Raw genomic sequence first — 21,432 nt, forward strand, 5'->3', positions numbered from 1 at the left:
GGTGGCCCTGTTTTGCAACATCTGTTACCTCTGGACCAGACTACTTCAATTTGTGTTTTTATTCTACATTAGTTAATTAACTGACTTAACAGATCACTAATTTATTGCATAACTTATTGCATTGGGTTATTCTTCAGTTTAATTGTTTAAAATGTGCCTCCAGGCTACGTATCACCATTTCACAGGCTGTGTGTCTGAATAGCTCCTGTTACAATAACAAGACAAAAAATACTGTGAGAAACTTTATATTTAGCTTCTGTAATATATTTTTTTCTATGAACCAGTTTTTAATATTGGTGCTAAGTAACATTTTTCGGTCAACAGTCAGAGTGACAGAGTGTTTGGCCTATTCCCATTTAAACAAGAGTAAGGAATATTATGCAGCTATATTTCCATATCATTTATTGAAGGACATCTTAATGCTTCTCATCCAATCATGATGCAAGTTCAGTTTACTACGTTTACTAGGTGGAGTAGCTCTCTGTTCTCAGCTCTTTTCAAACCGAAATCACAATGTAAACAAATCATTCAAACGAATTTTATAGAATCTATCAGACACCCACCCCAAGTGTCTGAACTTTTTTATTATCACAGTTGAAAAACATTAATACAGACGCAGACAGACACTTATAACTTCAGAGACAACAAACTCAGATCAGACCAAACTGAGATCAAATGTCCAGCCATGCAATTAACTCTGCCATTCAGGTATACTTTCAGCAACTCCAGTAGAGAAAGAAACAGCACAGACAAACAAAGCCAAATCTCCCCCAACACACACACTCACAACCCAGGAAATCAGAATTGTTGGTTACCAACTAACAGTAATAGACACACTCAACATTTGTCACAAAACAACCAGGTCCCTGCCCAGAGCCTGTAACCAGCACAGACACACTACTTCAACATCAACAGCCGGGCCCTTTGAGGTGGTCTATGACACTGACAGAGTCTGATGGGACAGGAAGGAGAGATGGCAGTAAACAGAGAGAGAGGTGGTGGGACAGACAGACAGGAAGGAAGTAAGACGGGCCGACAGACAGAGTAAGAAAAGGAGCGATAAGAAGGTAAATACCAGAGCAGGAGAGGGGATGTTTCCTTTGGGACTGGTGACTATGCTGTTTTTCGTGCTGTTTGTCTGTGGCTGTGCAGAAAACACAACAGTGAATTAACATAGGGGCTGGAAACGTGAACGTGGGCGAAGAATAACAAACAGGAGACACTTGAGGGTGAGCAGGCTGCCTCTGAAATCCACCTCCAATCATCCCAGGAGCATGTCTTCTATTGCCTGGTTGAACACAACCTGGAGTCTTTGTCATGCACGGCAAATAATTCCAGCCATGTGGGTCTTGAGGTGATTTGTGTCACGTCAGAACCATTACTTTAGATATTTATAAGAAATGTGTTGCAATAAACTACAGGCCAGAAGTTTGGGACCACCTGCCATATGCTGCTTTCTGATTTTATTACATTAAAATATAGAAATAAACTACACCAATATCTTATAGTCTGTAATAACATTATTTAGCCACAAAGGCTTAAACTATTGGTTGTTGACATATTAGATGTATACATTGTCATGCATTTTGCATTTTTGAGAAAGTGAAAGGAGGGTTCAGACACAAGTTATTTTCAAAAATATCCTGGAAAGGATGCAGTGAAGATAAAGACGAGGGGAGGTTATTTTCACGTACATTAAATTGCACTTCCAGTATTTGATGTTACACTACACTTCAACAACCAGTCAGCTGCATTTGTTTGACGTATGTCTAATGTTCTCTTGTAATAAATTTGCAGTTGAAAAACTACAAACAAAAACATGAATGCAGACACTCAATATACACCGCAAAGCACAGCACACAACACAAAACACACAAACCACACCCCACCGGTAATGTCTTTTTCAGGCTATACTAGCAAGCGCCACACCACAGCTACATCAGACGCACAAATAGGCATATCGCTCACACAGATGTGCACACTCTTCTCCTTCATTCTCAGCACTGAACAAAGGACACTAGACCACCCACACACCACACACAGTCATAAAGTGGGATGATGTAATTAAAGTAGGCGCTTGCAGCCTCCTTCTCTCAGCATGGCTAAAGCCGCCATCAATGGAAAAACTTGGAAATTGGGGAAAAAAAACACTGTGTTGTGCTGAAGTGCTACTGCTCAGATGGGCGTGGCATCATTTACATTTGCAGCATTTATCAGACGCCCTTATCCAGAGCGACTTACAATCAGTAGTTACAGGGACAGTCCCCCTGGAGCAACTTAGGGTTAAGTGTCTTGCTCAGGGACACAATGGAGGTAAGTGGGATTTGAACCTGGGTCTCCTGGTTCATAGGCGAGTGTGTTACCCACTAGGCTACTACCATCCTAGGCTACTACCATCATGCTTTAGATTAATAAAAATGTGGAAAATGACTTAGAGAAGAGTGGAGTGGAAGGTAGATTAGGATTAAAATGGCTTTCTCACCATGTACTGAACAGTTGAACTTGATTTCCGTTTCTGGTCGATGGCGCAAGGGTGGGATGGAGGGGAGAGAGTGAGACAGATGAATGTTATGATGGATGCTGAGCATGGGTGGGTGGCTGGACTTTTCTCTTTTGAATGTTTACTATGACGCTGATCAATAAGCAATGGAAAAATGACAAGGTGTTTATATGGAAAGGGCTGAATTTAGGCACACAAAAAGGGAGAACCGTAGAGGGCAAGAGCGGCATGAATGAAGCCTGGTGACTACAGGGTGTTGCAAATAATTGACTGAAGCATCTAAATGCAGCAAATAAGCTAATTATTTCCTTATCTATGCAGGAGTAGACTTTCACCTGCTCACTACCAGCTCACTGAGTCCCTTGAGCACCTGAATGGTCATAAGTGGGCTGCAAGGCTTGAATTCATGACCGCACCGTAAAATGTCAGAATGGCGGAGAGCGATGAACCAGTTGCTAAGCGATGAGTGAGGCGCAGTGGAAGCGTTTATTTTTATCCCCTGGTTCCCAGAGCACCAACTGGCAGCTATTCCTGGCACATGGCCCCGCTCCCTGTTGAGGTGACCCCACCCATCACCGTCTGCCAATGACAGATCGCGGGAGGGGGTGGTGGCATGGGTGACATCGGTGAGGCTGAGATTCAGCGAGATGGAGCAAGAGAGGAAGGGGTGTGAAACTGAAAGGGGGAAAAGACGGAGGCGGGGAAACATTACAAAAAAATGATGGGGGTTGATAACACATCACAGAGTTGGAGTAGCTCCTCTGAGCTCCTCACACACTTTCTGTAGTGTGGAGATGGAGACGGGAGAAGCTCTGGAGCTGTGTTTTACGTCAGAGACACTGGCTCTGCGGAGTGAGAAGCACATGGGTCAGACAGCCGCAGTGGGCGGTGAGCGATGTTGAATCTAACTCAGCTGCCAGAGAGAAAGGAAAGTTTGTGGGTGGGTGGGGGGGGAGATAATCTATATTAGAGTAATGTGCATGGGAGTATAAATAATGAAAATGTATGGGGGGGGGGGGAAATAATACAGGTAGCTTTTTCTTTACTCGTCATTCAGAGCCCCCACCCCCCCACCCAAAAAAAAAAAAAAAAGATGGCCGAGAGATTATGTAAAGCATGATTAATCATCTGAAATAAACAGGCAAGTCTGGAGGGGATTATTCTACACATTTTGCTTCAATCCAGTCAGCCACCGAGGGAAAAGGACATTATTCCTAACCTATGGAGCCCAGACATGGAGGCCACCTTCTTGCTCACAGGCAATTTGATGCTCCATACACCAGAAACATCTGTTCACATTGAAAACCGAATGTGCAGTTCCTCAACCCTTTCCTATCTAAAAGAAAATATCTTCAGATGTGCCTGGACAAAAATCTGACTTTGCTGAGAGGTGACTTAGAATCAGGGTTCTTCAAATCTAGATCTAAGCCAAGCTTTTAGCTTTCCTATTTGACTGGTTGGCCACAAGGGCTTCTTCATACCTGACTCACAACCCAGCAGCACTCACACCTGGGGGACCATGACTTGAAGAACCCTGATCCATAGACCACAATAGAGGCTGGTGGACTGTATATATGAACTGTGTTAGGTTGAAATAGTGTACGGCTGCCACTGTAGACTACAAACATCTTGAAGTGCTGTCTGAAGCTGACACATATACACTCATACACGCATTAAAGCACACTGAACAGACTGGGTGCAAACAGAGACAGATACGAGTACAGGGCTGCAGCTTGTGCCATTTAGACAAGAAGAAGACATCACAGACAATAATCACTTCATTTTCACATGGGACAAACAAAAAAATAAAGTAAAGGGCAGGCAAGCAGGAAGAAGGCAAGAGGAACAAGTTAGATGGCATGCAGCTTACCTTGACATCTGCTTTCTTGTTGAGGAGACTCTTGGCTGCTGCAAGGCAGGACAGAGACACAGGCTCAGTTTGGAAAGAGGACATTGGGGTGCTGGGAGAAGAGCGGAGGCCTCAGCAGCGCTAACTGCCAGCCCCGAGACACTGACTGGCCAGCAGAGCTCAAAGACAGCCCAGTCACCACCCCCTCTATCACCCAACCACCACAAAAAATAAAAAAATAAAGGAAAACACTCCCCTGCCTCTCTGACCCCAATGAGAGCATCAGAGCCACGGAAGACTGAGGGAAATTGGTTTTCCACAGAGAGAGAGAGCGGGTGTGTGGTCGAGATGGGATTAGCGCTTTTTAAAACTGAGCTCTAGGGGAATAAACAATGGAGAGGGGCATGAAGTGTGTGATGAGGGACACATGGGGAGTGCAGCTCCGGCCACGGACAACGTTAATCACAGATTATGAATGGAGGATCTCTACTGGGTCATGCAGCAAGTGATTGTCATGCTGTCTCCAGCGCACCCTCAACTACATACACACTCTCCCTCTCTCTCACTTCCTACTGAACACATCAGTTGGCTCATCTGCCTTTCTTGTTAAGGACAGAGGACAATGATTTCTTTTGTCTGATCCAGAGAGTGGTGACATGCCCTAAAAACATAGTATCTGAAATTGTCAGGCCTTCTCATGGTCATGCAATTTATTATGATATCCTCTATGCTCCAGGCGATATTTTAGTCATGCTGTATGAGGCAGAACAGATTATGTGTGTGCATTTATGTGTACATTTTGTTGGATTTGTTGAAATTTTAGGGCTGAAACAAAACACTGAATGAAGAAGTAGTGTGTGTGTGTGTGTGAGCGGTCATTATCATGATTACGTCTTATTTTTGTACCTGTTAAGTTCAGTAAATCCTGAAGACATAGCAAACATGCCTATTATGCCTCTTTGAAAACAGAGCTCTTGATATCAGTGCTCTATGGAAAACAGCCTAATAAGCCATACAGTGCAGACTTAACATATGATCAGATATCCAACAGATATCTAACAAGACATTTATGTGAAAATGTTGAGAATGAGACTAATAATTAAAATTATGGCAGTTCCAGTGTACAATTATAAATTTGTTACAACAATACTTAAAAATACTTAAAAATATCACATCCTATACAGCTAGCCCAGTGCAATTGTAATGTCATTAAAATAGAAAAATGCTTCTAGAGCCTGTGCATAACAAAATAACAAACACTGAAAGCATGTGACTAAATGTAGACTAAATGCATTTTACATAAACAATCTAAATAAGTGGCACAGTGAAGCAATCAGCATGGCTCTCCCATCTGTAATGAAATGGGGTTAACTGGCAAATCCACCTGGTGGGTTTGGAAAAGGAGGATTTGCCTTAATTAAGCACTATGGTGCCTCATCATCTGCAACATTTGCAAATCGACGTCTGTATTTGCTGCACTGTATTGAGTGCACTGCCAATACACAACGTGCCAGCAGAGAGGGCACAGGAGGGTGAGTCTTCTTACCTTGGCACACATTTTTAGAAGCAAAAAAGGAGAAATGGGAGAGAATAGAGAAAAGAAGGGATCATGAGAGAACTTTTTTTTTTTTAAATTGACAGGCCTTAAATTACTGATGAAGTGCAGAGCCAAATGGGTGTCGGCTATGCCAGACTGGCATTTGAGCTTAGCAGCCCTGCCTTTATGTGTGACACCAGAAACTGAACAGTGCCAGAGGCTGACCTACTGTATCCAAATTACTTGCCCATGTCTAATACATAACCTGCCTGGTGACATTTCCACAGCTCAATAGTATCACAGAGGACAATCTACACCAGCTACTGACAACTGAGCTCAGAGATAACAAAGGAGAGTTAAGCGATTTTCTTCAATCATCTTACATGCAAAACTGTACTGTTTTACCCATTTTTGCATAAGCAACAGTACATTTATGATTACACTTAAATTATATTTCAATAAATACAACTGGTATCATATCTATGTCTATTTAATGTTTTTATATATATATATATATATATATATATATATATATATATATATATATATATATATATATATATATATATATATATATATATATATATATATAAACATATATAGAGTTAGTATATAGCACTGATATAATTCACTGAAGTTTAACCCATTACATTATATAATGTAATATTTAAAAAATAATACATTGTTTGCCCATATACAGTATAGGCCATAAGTCTGGGTACATCCTCAGATCTAAAAATATAAAAAAAAATTATGTGACATTAATGTACAAGGTTATTCAAAGGTGGGTTCAAACCTTTGGCCTGTACTGTACAAGTGAAGTGCCCCACTCTGCTGCGATCTGTATCATAAATATCTTCATTAACGTACAATTTTATATAAAACAATGTATGGGCATATCCAAGCATGCAATTAAGAAAAGTTTCCAGAAAGTTTTCAAGAAGGATTTCAAGAAGATAGAAGGTAGAAAACAGCAGCAGAGTGGACCTCTAACACAACATTACACTAACTGGACTTCTAAACTATTTTAGGATCCATCAATTCATACATATTTCTGCATGCTGGCTCAATTCTTGCTCCCATGATTTAAACAACTCTAACTCTTTGAATGTATCGCTCATGCAGTTCATCTCGGCCACACATTCGCCCATCGCAGCACATGCAGTTGGCCTCGTGCAGCATCCAGCAAACCCAGCAGGCAGGCAAGACCATCCTCAACACACTGGTGGCAGAAAACCTACAGCCACGCTACATCTGACAGAAAGTGCGGAGAGAGATGAGAGCCAGGGACAGAGAGGAGAGGCTGGGCAGAGGGGAGTCTGCAGAGAAGCCTGCGGGCGGAAAGGAGGGGATGGAGGAAAGAATGAAACAGCAGAGTGAAAGCGCAGGAGACGAAGATTAAACAACAAAACCAGACAGATAATGTTGAGAAGGATGGAGAAATATGACATCAGATAAATAAAATAAGTGCCACCGGTCAGCTGGACAGGAATGTGGTGGTGAGGGTCAGTTTGCTGCTGCAGTTGCATGCGAACGGCTCCATGCTGAGTGGGGCGCGAGGCAGGAGATTGAGGGGACGAGATAGGTGAAAAAGAGGAGGAGGAGGGCTCCCTCCATGGGGGAACGACTACCTTGTTCCACCAGCCCCGCGGTGGTGCCGGCTGCAGCGGCAGCAGCTGCGGCAGCAGCACTAACAGCAGCCGGAGCTGTAGTCTGTCGACCCACTGCAAGAGTCCCAAACCCACAAAACACCCGCAGAGATGAGGAGAGAGAGAGTGAGAGAGAGTGAGAGAGAGAGCGAGAGAGAGCACAGGCCAGGGAAGGAGGGGAGGAGAGGAGACACCAATCCGTTAGTCTAAAAGAGGGCAGATTAGAGGAACTCATCTGCAAAACAGGGATTTTACTGCAGTGCAACCTGCGCTGTGGAGAGATCAGTCATGCACAGAGGCAAATTCTCACACGGTTATAATAACGTAATTAGTTCTCTCCTGACACTGCTGACAAAAACGGTAAAAAAATGGCTGGAAAAAAAGAGAGAGGAGCTTATTTTCCACAGCTTGAAACCCGATCCGCATATCAGCAGGGTGCATGCGGCCATGTCGGCTCAAGCGGCGCTTTATCTGCTCTACTGCACTAACACCAGTGCACTGGATCGGGACCCGGGCTACGAGGTGTGTGCAAAGCCGCATGTGGGAGCAGTGCTTCGAGATGCTGTGACCCTCCTCCGCCCAACGCTCACTCGTCCATTCGTCTCCTCGCTGGCTGACTCATCCCAAAGGATGAGGTAATTACAGTAATGAGAGCGCAGAGAAGAAAGGGATGATGAAGGAGAGATGGAGATGGAGTGGAAGGGAAAAGAGGAAAGAGAAAACAGAAGAGAGGAGTGGAAAGGAGAAGTGAGGAGAGTTGAAGACAGGAAAGGAGAAGAGAGGAGAGGAGGTTCTCTTTTAAGTCTCTCAGACCTAATGCTCTGTCACTGCCGCCCACCTCCCTGCTGTTTGACTCTGTGTGTATGAGAATGTGTGTGTGTGTGTGTGTGTGTGTGTGTGTGTGTGTATGTGCACTTCTGGTTACGAGTGTGTCTGTAAGTGTGAGTGAGACAGGGGACGAGTGAGAGTGTGAGAGCACGAGCAGATGCTCCATTAGGGCAGACATAAATCACATGTTATTATATACCACAGAGCCGGAAATTCACAAACATTTTGGCACACCAGCACATACACAAAACCCTCAATTAACGGCATGTCCTGCTGAGATCTGCGTGTAGCGTGTTCGTTGCAGATGCATGAGTGTGTAGCTACCGGCACCCGTAGCTCCATTCTTACACACTGCTCCCACTACACCCTCTTGGGAGAAATCAGATTTACCATTGGAGTAAACTTCACTCTGTAACTCTGTAACAGATTTTACATGGTTTGCACTGTACTGCTCTTCCAAAATGTGCTCTTCCTAGCTGCAGCGCCATGCACGCTGCCAGAAAATGCATGTGTGAAAAAAATTTGTTCACAGTTCACAACTGCTGTGTGGAAGAAAAAAGAAGTTGCAGATAAGAAAACAATAGCAGATTTACTCAGCTGAGACATTTTGGTGAGATATGTGAGAAAAAGTGCTCTTAAAGGATGTGGCAGGCTTGTCAACTCACCAGAGAAGTTTCGGGACACCAGCATCGTGGTCAGAATAGCTCCCTGTAAAGTAAAAAAAAACATATAATTCAAGTTTCAGGCAATTTCACAGCACAGATTATAGATGCTACTGCAAAAAAAAGAGATTTAGTGGTTGAAGTTCTTTGCTTTGCATGGAAAACTGTAACTTGACTGTGATGGGCAAGGGAGGGTAAGTGTGGAGTCTTAGCCAGAAAATACAAACTGACAAACCTTCAGTTTCCTCCTGGCGTTAAATTTTTTCAGACACTCAACCGTCTCTTGCCTGTGCATCATTGAAGCCACTGTAGAACGTTGCTGTAAAAGAAAAACGAGCAGTTACCCCATTCCCAATACACATTTACTTACAATGTTTATTTTCCATAGGCATGTTCTGATCAATTGACCGTATATTGGCATCAGCAGAGTTGACATAAAATTAACATTGATGGCTAATAAAAACCTTTCTGTTTAAACAACATGAATAAACATATATGGTATTGTAGGTGTGCCCAAGTGAGCAACAAACATGCCTCAGCAGGAGACTTGAAAGTCAGAAACGCTCCCTATAACCTCTACTTTTAATAAGAATGACCAGTGTTGTGTAAAGTTTAAACAAGAATCTAACCTATAGCAAAAGCAATTGATCTTGGTAAAAAAAATATTAAAATAAAAATGTTGAATTGTTTTTACAAATCTGATGAAAATCAGCTCTGAAACAGCCTGACTGCATCATGGAAGAATTTCCTGTATCTGTATGTTGTTTACCATGGTGAATCTATAGATAATTAATGATGGTGTGTCCTGGTCCTGATGCTAGTGTGTGTACTCACGCAGACCCAGGGGTGTTTGAGAGCCTCCTGGGCAGTGATCCTCTTGGCCGGGTTGATGGTGAGCATCTGGTTGATGAGGTTCTTGGCCTCAGGGGTGACAGTGTCCCACTCGGGTGAAGGGAACTGAGGAGAAAGGTGCAGAATGTTACATACTCATATACAGGCTCACAGACACATACGTGAACACACACACAAATACATACATCATAGGCTCCAGCTTTGATCTGCTGATAAAGTTTGTGCTGGTCTTCATCCCAGAAAGGAGGATAACCCACCAGCAGAATGTACAGAATCACTCCTAAAATTGAATGAGAACGTTTTATGTATTTAAGGTACTTTGAGGCCCAGTCAAGAAACAGTAAATGTCATCTTGAAGGTTCTGTCTTCTGTGGTTTCTATGTAATATTTTACTCTTCGTGATGAATCATATATGTCCCAATGTTTGGTGAAGGTATGTCTGGACCTACCACAAGCCCAGATGTCTACAGGTTTGCCATAAGCCTCCTTCCTCAGCACCTCAGGGGACAAGTACCCCGGTGTCCCAGCAAATCCTGCATATACAATGTGCTTACATGAACGTTTTTAAAGCACACATAAAACGAAAGGACAGTGGCTTTGGCGGTCAAGGTTACTCACCAAACCAGGCCTGCTGGTCACCCTGAACCTCAATAGCCAGCCCAAAGTCTGCAAGCTTCACCGCTGCATTCTTACACTTGCTGGCCAAGAGCAGATTCTCTGGCTGGGGCAAAGACAGGAAGTGGCACATAGTGTGCACTTACATTATCAAATCACCTATAATCACATGACTCATTACTTCAAACTGTGTTGAACTGGTCCAAAATCAGAGCAGCTAAAATCTGCATCCTAACACTCTCCTTAGCCTTATGATATGACATTCTATTTAAACACAGCCTGGCTCACTACCAACTCTCCAAATCCCTTTCTGTACAGTATCTCAGGGAGAAGAGAAGAGGAATTTTCCAGATTTTGCGGATCTAATTTTAACTCCAGAGGCAGCTTGATCAGCAGAGGCCTCGTGAAGGGTTGAGTGGATCTGAGTGGAGCAATGGCCATGTGGCCTCTGCAGCCAGGCCAGCCTGGCCCAGATTACAGCGCATCATTAGTCTGTGTCAGAGCTGGGGTGCACTGAAAAAAGAAAACACTGGCTAAACTTAAAAAAATTGAATCAATCTGTCACACCTAATATTTTCTACTGTTACCTGGTTTATTTACACGACATCAATGCAAAAATATCAGGTGTGACAAATTACATTGTTAATCTTTAGGAAACCACACACACACACACACTCACAATGTATAAGGCCAAGTGGTATAGGACCTGCATGCATTTCTATTTAAAGATCACATGGTGTTCTTTTCCACCAACATTTCGGCAATATATTCATACATAACAATATCTAAAATACAATTTGGACTGCCTGAGGCTGAATATGGATAAATATAAATAAACATGACCTAAAGGAATATAGGGGTCTAAATTGCAAGGGTGCAAAATCTAAATACAGGATGCAAATTAGTCAGTGAACATAGTAAGATAGTAAAAACAGGAAAAAACATGGATGCCTCCATGTACTCCTATGAGTGCTGGGGTTGAACATGGACAGTTGTTATGGCAACAAGTGATCCAGCTGAAAGTAGGCCGGTAGGCCGGGTGCTATACAAAACCCACTTTCAGCAAGAAAACGCGAAAGCGAGCAATTTAACAACATTAACATAATAATCAGATAGTAACTAATATAACGCAATAAGTAACATAAGTTCTTGCATGTTATGGGTCATATGTCAGATATCAGGTTTAGCTTGAGAGAGCCTAATGTTTGATCTTTTTAAAAAAATTGGTAAAAAAAAGCATAACAAAGTCAATGGCTAAATGTCAGACCTGTCTCAATATCTTTGATGCCTTTCCCTGTTCCAACAAACCTAATTCAGCTCAATACCTGTGTGGTAGAAAGCAGAGGATTAAGAACTGAAGAGAAACCTTCAAAATGTGAAGAGATTTGCCCCTCTAGGACTCATGTGCCATAATAGATGTACATTCGGCAGCTCAGCTAAATAAGAAAATGTTTGTATATTTTTATATCGATATTACAACCTTCATTTGCTGCCAGTAAAATAGTTCTGGCTGTGATATTCATTATTTTCTGTTAGGGGTTTAGATAGGTTATTAACTGTGATAAAATCACTGGACTTCAGTTGTGGCAATTGTTTTGAGAATGACGCAAATACTGGTTTTCATAAAGTGTTTTCAGATCTTTTTGTTAGTTTTTCTGTGGTGCATTCTCAAAAATGTTTGGTCACAACTGTATATAACCTTTGTAGTTAATTTCTTTACTCTCTTTTAAAAATCCCTTTCACCTGGAAATCTAACTCATCTTTCAATATTCTGTCTTCCGTCCTGTCATGAACACAGCATCCAGTCTACTTAAAACTCCAAACAATGCCACCGCAATCATTGCACACATTACTGAAAGTGCTTGTAGAGGCTTCAGCTCAGCAGAACCTCAAGTGGCGATTATTACAGATTATTACAATATCCATCATCCAGCAAAATGCTGTTGTGCTCAGATGTGAAGTCATTCTCACCGGGAAGAACGCTCTGCATAATCTTGCCTCTGAGATGAGAAACTCTGCCAAGTTTTCAGTCTTTATTCAAATCCATAACATCTCTTTCTCTGTTTCTCATTCTCTCTCTCTCTCTGTAAATACGCACTCAGACAAAATTCCAATGCATTTTAAAAAAACGCATTGAAGCATGCAGGCAACATACACATTAGTGAATGGAAACTCCATTTTCCCTAGACACACATTCTCTGCCTGTCGCTATCTGATTTTCTCTCTTACACCCACACTGTGTGCAGTGCTCAGCGCAGCAGCCTCACACGTTCTGGTGGTTAGTAGGTTAGGCTCCTTCCGCTCCGGTGGAAGTTGCACTGGGTGAGAAAGTGGGTTAGAAGAGAGAGGAGCTGCGTGGGCTTTATCAATCACTCTTTCTCACTAATTCTCTGACCAAGCCCCTTCTCCCAGAAGAAACTAATGGGAAAATGGTTTAAAAAAAATTATATATGAACCTACTGATACACGTCCACTGAGAGTGCAAGTGATTCATATTCATCCTGAAAATGCCAGCTCAATGTCAAAATCTGTAACACAGTCCACTGTTTAAAGGGCACAGAGCTCAATACCAGTTTCTTTTTTAGACACACAGGAGCAAAAATTATTATTATACTTCAGCACATGTCAGATGTAACATGATATTTTTATCTATTTGAGAATTTTCCAGTGACATCAAAAAAAGAAAAACATCAACCTTCCCACTACCATCAAGTTTTTTTTCATCATGCATTCTAATTAGTTGTGCATGCAACATTCATAAATGTGACAAACAGCACATGCGTGACTATGAACAGCACACTGCATGCCAAAAAACTACAAACATGCATAAAAAGAGATGAAGTACACTTCATCCCTATAAAACTCTATAATACTGCAAGACACCTAAATCATTTAGAGCTTCCACAAAACAAACTCAAAAACATACAAGCCAAAATACAAACAAAAACCACTACACAGTACTTGTCACTCACCTTGAGATCACGGTGGACGACGCCCATTTGGTGGCAGTGAAGCACCGCCTCCAGGATCTGCTGGATGCAATGACTGCATGCAAACACCAGGGGGCGCATGTTAGTTTGAGCAGTGCTACATTCTCATGCACAGGCAAGGGTAGAGAGAAAGAGAGAGGCAAAAATCCTGCACCACAAGATGCTCTCCTATCCAAAAAATTGTTTAAAAAAATCTATGAAAAAAGTTGAAAAGTCTTTTCAAATCAGTCATTTCAGGTGTCACAAATGCCCAGCACCACTGAAACATCACTGAAACCAGGCAGCGACCCACTCATGTCTTAATCTCAGCACAATACATTATAAGGGGGAAATTACATTCATCATAAATCATTCAAAATGGCTTTTGGGAGGTCTGTTACTTGGCTGACTTTGACGGCTGACTTTGACAGACATGAAATCCCTACCAAATAAAAAGAGAGCTTACTTTAGAAAAGCATGTTATCAGACAAATGTCCTTTTGTCTCTAAAGTGTGTTTAGGGTGGCTGAGCGTAGGGTAATGTGGAATATTCCCACGTTCAGGCTGATCAAGCGGGGGCTGTGAGTCTGCGTAGGTGTGTGCTCCTGATATAGCATGAGGATCTTTGTGTGTCATGTGTGTTCCTCAGTGTCCCACTTACAGGTGCACAGAATAATTTTTAACTTGTGCAAGTTCCATGTCTGCAAATAGCACAGACCGAGACTGGACATCACCAGCCACAGGAGCTTGACTGAGGGCATGTTTTACTCAGAAATTGCCATTCTGAGATAACAGTGAACACATACAGATTGGAGTGCTGCATGTTGCTGTTAATAAAATGCTTCTAGGATGGTAGGTAAACGATGACCAGTATGAAGGTAAGACACAGATTTTGGCTGGCAGGACCAACAGACTGCCAGACACACCAGACACTGTCACCCACACTGTTTTTCCTTTAGACAAAGCTACACAGGCATGTTTTTTTTGGGGGAACTATAACTACACCACATAGGGAGTGTTAGCTAATTGAAGCATGTATAAAGAGAAATAAAGAGATACAAACAGGAATGGCTGCTAGTTACCTGTATCTTAGAGAGAGCACATGTTTATCATCAATAGCACTTTTTAATGATCCCTGTGTCATTATTTCTGACACCTAGAACTGTTTAAAGTTTAAAATAGGAGGATGCAATAGGAATGATTGACAGCTCTCCCATGACCTCCTTTGTCATTTTGAACTATTGAAAACCATTCCTGTCAAAACATCACTTTTGCATTGCACCAGTCTCTTCCCTTCCACCTGAATTTCCGCAACCAAACATGCAGCTACATCAGAACTATAATTCTTGTGAACACTCCAAGAAAATATAGAACTCAGTTCAGCTGTATTTGTGTAAAATTGTACATAGTGGTAGAACAGCAGTGTTGAGGAGTGCTATACACCCTACACGCAACATTTAATATTATAGTACAGATCGTTATAATGCTCCTTAAAATCTCTTTTCCATCCTCCAACCGACACTCAGCTCAGACACCTCTATACAGAACACCACTTAGACACGTAGCTATCAAATATGACACACAGCCAACTGGGAACAAAACAGCATATTAAATTAGTCAAGGCGTGGGAGGTGATGCGTGTGTAAAAGGAACATGGGCGTTGAGAGAGGGGGGTTTGGAGACCCCCAGTGCAGCGGCGTGCAGATACAAGGCCGACACGTGTTCTGACGGGGCCTACGGAGACACAGGCAAAGTTCAACCAGGCAGGCAGTCCCATGCAGCAGCCAGTGCACTGCGCATACTGACCTTCAGATCCCTGTGCACTATGTCATGTTGGTGAATGTGACAGACACTGTCTAGAATTTGATGAATACAGTGACTGTGAAGGTAAGAAAGAAAGAAAGAAAGAAAGAAAGAAAGAAAGAAAGAAAGAAAGAAAGGGAGTGGATGAATGGAAAGAGGGTGGGGTGAAACAGACAGAGCATAAGGCTACTGGAAACAGGTGTGGGGCAGTTTGGGTGAATATTGTCTGAGTTTGAATGACAAACTCATGAGGGAAAACCAAGAAAATTAAAGGGACAACGGCAGGAACACTACATGTTCAGCACAGTGAGCACCAGAAACAGCGCTGTGCCAGATACATTCACAGCCTCTCAGGAACATGTGGGGGAGGAACGTAATGGGAGCATGTACATTGCACCAACCAATGCTACATTTTTTAACAAGGGTGCAGAGAACAAAAATCAAGTAGGGGCTAAACACTGTAATTCTGCTATAGAAGAGGAAATGGAAGTGATACAGTGTAAGCACTTCACTGGGTTACAGGGCTGTTGCTGTGTTTTATCTGACAAGTCCTGTATATGCAACTCTGCAGAATGCACACACACACACACAAACACTTATGTTTAAGGAAATTAATATGTTACATATGTGTGTTGGAAAGATTCTAAGACTAATATATCAATATATAGTTAAGTATTTATTGATCAGTTCCCTTTGAAAAGATTACGTTATGCTACCTTGACTATTATTGTTCACTCACTCACTTTCCACAAAGGCTTAGTCCCACTCTGAGACTCACCTGGAGTGGATAAGAACATCCCCAACAAATTTCAGATTTTAGGGGGTTAGTGGGGACATTTGGTATACAAAACACATCCAACATTGTGCTGATTTATTTTATTTATTGACAGAAAGAGCAATGCTAAGGCACACACACACACACACACACACACACACACACACACACACACCCAAGTTTCAAACCAAAATCTATACTTTTCTTCGCCAACCACTACAGAAAAAAAATGGACAGAATAAAGTGGATGAGGGGCAGAGAGGTGTCCGGGAAACTCTAGTTATTTTTATCCTCTTCTCTTCAACACCATTTTCTAGGGCTCTTCACCAAGCATGGGAGGGAAGAAGTGGCTGCAGCCGACAGGTCACAATCGCCTAGCGCAGGGTCCAGAATGCCGACCGGGGCACAGTCGCAGCTCGCGCATGTTCGGAACGAGAGCAGCAGTGTGTAAGCGTGTGAAGAGCAGCTGAGCTGTGAAGTCGACACAAGGGCCTGGTGCTGGGGGCTGACACACTAATTATCTCCACTAATTACAGCCCTAATTTCCGAGGAGGTCGCGCTGGGCTGGGGAGCAGCGGGGGAGGAGCAGGTGCGTAGGGTGTGGCCCACAGGATGGTGCGCAGAGAAACTGTGCCAAGTTTCGAGGGCCTTTATTCATACATGTAACATCTGGCTTCTTCCTTTATTTCTTGCAAACTGTCAAACACAAACACACACGGACACACGCAAACTGCAACAGTGTTGACACTAGTGTTTCCCAATGTTGCATCGAAATTCATCTCGTTCTTCATACCGTTCTCTTCATCTGTTTTCTCTTTTTCTATCTTGCTTTTTCTCTGTCTTATTCGCTCTCTCACTAACTCTCTCTCACACCTCCGCATACTCCCACATAGTCAAATTGATTAAAGTTACTCTCCTGAGGGGACAGCACTGTGTGTCTATGCCTCTGTGTGTGTGCGTATGTGTGTGAGGAACGGAAGACAGGAATCATGAGAAAACATCGGGCTGAGGAGAGAAAGGCAAAAAGAAGAGGTGCTATGCAAAGCAAAGCTGGGGATGTGTGCTTTCTGGCACAGTGCGGTGCAATGGATACGTTTAAAAAAAAAAAACACTGCCACTCGCTCCTGTTCTCTGCACCTCTATTAACCATTAAAACAGTAAAATAGTACTGACATAGAATATTGCATTATGGAACTGTGGTATGTTTTATTGTAAATATGACTCTGACTGTGAACCTATATTCATCCTTTACTCTCTACTGCAGTGCATGTATAAAGCATGGATGAAGCAAATAAATGGATGAGGGAAAGGGTGGGAGAAATGAGAAAAAGGCTGGGATTAAAAAAAAAAGGAGTATTTTTAAAACACCCAACCTGGCGTCAGCTTCACTGTAATACTCTCTTGCTACGATGTCCTCAAACAGTTCTCCGCCTGTTACCCTGTGTGGCAGAGTAACACAGTTAACCCAAATCTTTGACAGCAAAACAGTAATCTGAGCATCATTCTCAGTCCTAGTTTGCATGCTTGTTGGGAACTGATTTTGGGTGACTGTGTGTTCCCCTGACATTTGTGTGTAAGTGAGTGTGTTGTGCTGCAGAAAAACGGGGGAATCCTCTAGAAGAAAAAACCCTGGGTTTTGGGAGGAAACCCCTTCCTGCAGGAGTCTCTTCAGCTGCACTGCCCAGCTCTGTTGTCATGGAAACAAGCTCCAGAGCAGGGGGAAAGCAAGGGGTGGTGAAAGAGGCGACGGTAATATCATAATGAGAGAAAAGCAGGAGCATCATATCACAACGTGGGAGAGAAATTTGGTTAGTGGGATGCAGCAGTGTGGCAAGGGGTTTGGGGTTTAATGACAGGCTGACACTTACAGGTCAAACAGCAGGTAGTGGAAGCCCTCCTCTGATATACTGTCATGGAGACGAACTGTCAGAGGGAGAGAAGAACTGAGAAATTACCCCCAAAAATTACAAACAAAAAAAAACTAATTTGACCATTTAGACACTGAAGACTTGTTGGTGACATCATTCACAGACCATACCCATATCTCTATTTCCAAATCCATGGCACCTCAGTGGCACCTTGGCGCATATATATATGTGTGTGTGTGTGTGTGTGTATATATTTATTTTTCATGCTTTTGTGGAATTGATTGATGTGCCTTAGTTGAAGATGCTTGTTTTCCCTTCCATATATAAATGCATGCATGCATGAGATTCTGGCCTCATTTTACCCAAACATATAATTAGTAAAGGGAAATTGTACATAAGTAAGAAACTGTACACAGAAGCAACAAACGTATAGATAGTATAGATATGACTCCATTTCATGAAGTCATATAACATTTCTGGTCAACAAATAACATATTTTAAAGTCATTTCAGCTTTTGTTTAATGTATTGCAGTGATAGCAACTTATGTACCAATATTGGGATGCTTTAGCAGACGGCAGATCCGAGCTTCACGTTCAAGCTTCTGGTGATCTGTGAACAAAGGGGAACAAACAAATGAGATCAAATTGGAAAACCGCCTTGTAAAAGTCTTGTTGCAACCGCAAAGTTCCTCCACAGTCTATAAACTATCATTGCACTAAGCAGAGACTGAAAGTGGATGGGACATGGTACTGACATGACAGCTCAATAAAGGCCACAGACACAACAGGTGAGAACCACAGGGGGCCAAATCAAGGCTGACAGTCACTGTACTGTCTAGACTAATTCTGTGAACTATGCTCATAAGGTGTACTGAGTACTACACACTTGGGTTGCTGGGTTGACATCAATCATTTTTGGCCTTAATTCTAAGTAGTATGTATGGAGAAAACCAGGCATTGCTCATCACCTGTCCAAAACAGTCCCAACAGTGAAGCATGGCGGTGGCAGCATTATGTTGTGGGGTATTTTGCAGCTGCAGGGACAGGACGACTGGTTGCAATCGATGGGAAAGCTCCTTAGAGCTCAGGACCCCAGACACGCACATAGCTAAAATGAGGAATGGATCCCCAAATCCAGGTGTGAAAAGCTTGTTGCATCTTTCCCAAAAAGACTAATGGCTGTATTAGATCAAAAGGGCGCTTCTACTACATACTGAGCAAAGGGTCTGAAAACTTGGGACCATGTGATATTTCAGTTTTTCTTTGTTAATAAATCTGCAAAAATGTCAACAATTCTGTGTTTTTCTGTCAATATGGGGTACTGTGTGTACATTAATGAAGAACAAATAAACTTAAATGATTTTAACAAATGGCTGCAATATAACAAAATACTGAATACTTTCTGTACCCAATGTATTAGTCAAATGTATTTGCATGAAAAATAAACTAGAAACTCCTTAAAAGAAAGCTTATTCAAGCTTGACTTGTATTCTTTTTGAGACAAGGTGACCCTCTGGCTGACATTGCTTACCAATGCAGTGTCATCATACAAAAGAGATACATGCAAAGGAGTGTGTAATGGGAGCAGTCAGACACTGTAGGCCTCAGTTTCACATTGCAGGGAGGAAAATATCAATACCAGGCCAGCCCAGCACGCTGAAGCTCAGCACAGCCGTCTCTCTCTCTCTCTCTCTCTCTCTCTCTCTCACATACAGCCTTGGACATGCAGCAGCCGGCTGGGACTGCGCTACATCACCACTATTTATAATGAATAATTCACACCAAAGACAGACCTGAGAAATCATTCTATCAGCGAGCAATTGCGCACGACAGGGTGTTCATTACTGAAAGATATGTGCTGGAAGGGTGTTGCAAGCAGTGCATTACTGTGGTTCTAAAAGGGTAGCTAATGATGAGGATCTACTTTTAAATAACAAAAAGAAAAAAAAAACGATTATGGCAGCATCATTATCACAATGTGAGAAGTTATACTGTCATCAATTTAAATGTCACAGCCTAAATTCTTCTTTTCTTGCATGAGTCCAATTTTGGTCTCAGTACTCTATTAACACTGGTTCCATAATCATTATTACATAATACATTTATAGGAAGATATAAGCCACTCTGAAGTATATGCTACAGCAAACCATACCACACTTGATAAGAATAATTAGTCTCACTTAAGACTTTACCGAATTAAATTGATGATAAAACATACAATTTGGTGTTTCTTTTTCTATACTTTACTGTTGCAAGTGAATTCCAAATAGAAACCAAACGCTACAAGAATTATGTGGTCACTAGTAAGAAAAAAAAATTATCTGGAGGTCCTAGAGGTTTGAACACCCACCACCCACTTCATCACCATCAAAGATTACAATTCACCCTATGCAGTTAAATTGTCAGAGATTCACACTGGCAACATTAGTAAAGAAATAATGATGCTCGACCAGCTTTTCCTCAGCCCTTGGGTCACATTTGACTATTATGCTTATAATTTTCTGACTGCCTGCAACATCATTAGAAATATTTTTGACTCATGACTGCAGGCAGTGATTAATTGCCAATCACTTGTCCATACTGAGAATCTGAGGTGCAAATATTATAACACAAAACATCAGCCCTACACCTTTTATGTACCATGGTCAGATTTCCATGGAAAAGCCATCAAGCACACAAAATAACAATAAGTCATCATCCTTTAGCTCTGTCGCCACAGAGGATCAACTGGTCTGGTTGTCCGCATAACTGATTGTGAAACAGTACAGCACACAGTGCACACAATTAAATGTGTCCTCTGCATTTAACCCATTACCCTCTGTGAGCAGTGGGCAGCCATGAAAGGTGCCCTGGGAGTGTGTGAGGATGGTACTTTGCTCAGTGGCACATTGGCAGTTCGGGATACAAACCAGCATCCTTCCGATTACGGGTACGCTTCATTAACCACTAGGCCAACCACTGCCCTGAAGGTTCTCCTCCCCTCCTCCTCTATTTACAGTGTTTTTCTTCTTCAGATAACTGTCAGATTTATTGTTCTACAAAAATGTATAATTGTTCCCCTTTTACATTTATGGCATTTATCAGACACTCTTATCCAGAGCAACTTACAATCAGTAGTTACAGGGACAGTCCCCCTGGAGCAACTTAAGGTTAAGTGTCTTGCTCAGGGACACAATGGTAGTAAGTGGGATTTGAACCTTGGTCTTCTGGTTCATAGGCGAGTGTGTTACCCACTAGACTACTACCACCCTTTTAGCTGATACTCTTCCATCAGGCTCTTATGAGCTGGGACAAATGAATTTGACTGCAACTAGCAGTTAACGACAATTTTAGCTCACACCTACCATCCAATCACAATCAAGTATTCACCAAGGCCGTGGTATAATTAGAAATAAGGTCATGCTTGACAGTTTTCTACAGAATTTACATAACAGAGTGGAAGGCGCAATTAATAATGTTGCATAAAGAAAATGTTGTAATATGATTTATAGGGCATGCCACCCAGCCATCTGAACAATATGAACT

The 21,432-nt window shown here is 42.2% G+C and overlaps 1 protein-coding gene across 35 annotated transcripts in view; it reads right to left on the reverse strand.

Moving 5' to 3' along the window:
• The window catches only part of camk2b2 (calcium/calmodulin-dependent protein kinase (CaM kinase) II beta 2), a 40,365-nt gene that overhangs the window by 11,724 nt on the left and 7,209 nt on the right, over positions 1–21,432 (reverse strand). For 6 of the 35 annotated variants that reach the window (XM_028971593.1, XM_028971583.1, XM_028971576.1 and 3 more), the window contains exons 3-15: positions 18,458–18,517; positions 17,907–17,961; positions 17,412–17,477; positions 13,465–13,537; positions 10,496–10,598; positions 10,327–10,410; positions 10,063–10,157; positions 9,860–9,982; positions 9,261–9,344; positions 9,029–9,071; positions 7,518–7,610; positions 4,371–4,408; positions 1,076–1,144 (exon numbers count right to left, since the gene is read on the reverse strand). In XM_028971593.1, the coding sequence (XP_028827426.1) occupies positions 1,076–1,144; positions 4,371–4,408; positions 7,518–7,610; positions 9,029–9,071; positions 9,261–9,344; positions 9,860–9,982; positions 10,063–10,157; positions 10,327–10,410; positions 10,496–10,598; positions 13,465–13,537; positions 17,412–17,477; positions 17,907–17,961; positions 18,458–18,517 (986 nt within the window). Of the gene's footprint in view, positions 1–1,075; positions 1,145–2,482; positions 2,516–4,370; positions 4,409–7,517; positions 7,611–9,028; positions 9,072–9,260; positions 9,345–9,859; positions 9,983–10,062; positions 10,158–10,326; positions 10,411–10,495; positions 10,599–13,464; positions 13,538–15,266; positions 15,340–17,411; positions 17,478–17,906; positions 17,962–18,457; positions 18,518–21,432 lie in introns of all 35 variants that reach the window. The other 29 variants (XM_028971594.1, XM_028971577.1, XM_028971590.1 and 26 more) reach the window with 14 other exon arrangements.

The sequence above is a fragment of the Denticeps clupeoides genome, chromosome 3, assembly GCF_900700375.1.
Source record: "Denticeps clupeoides chromosome 3, fDenClu1.1, whole genome shotgun sequence".
Taxonomy (NCBI): domain Eukaryota; kingdom Metazoa; phylum Chordata; class Actinopteri; order Clupeiformes; family Denticipitidae; genus Denticeps; species Denticeps clupeoides.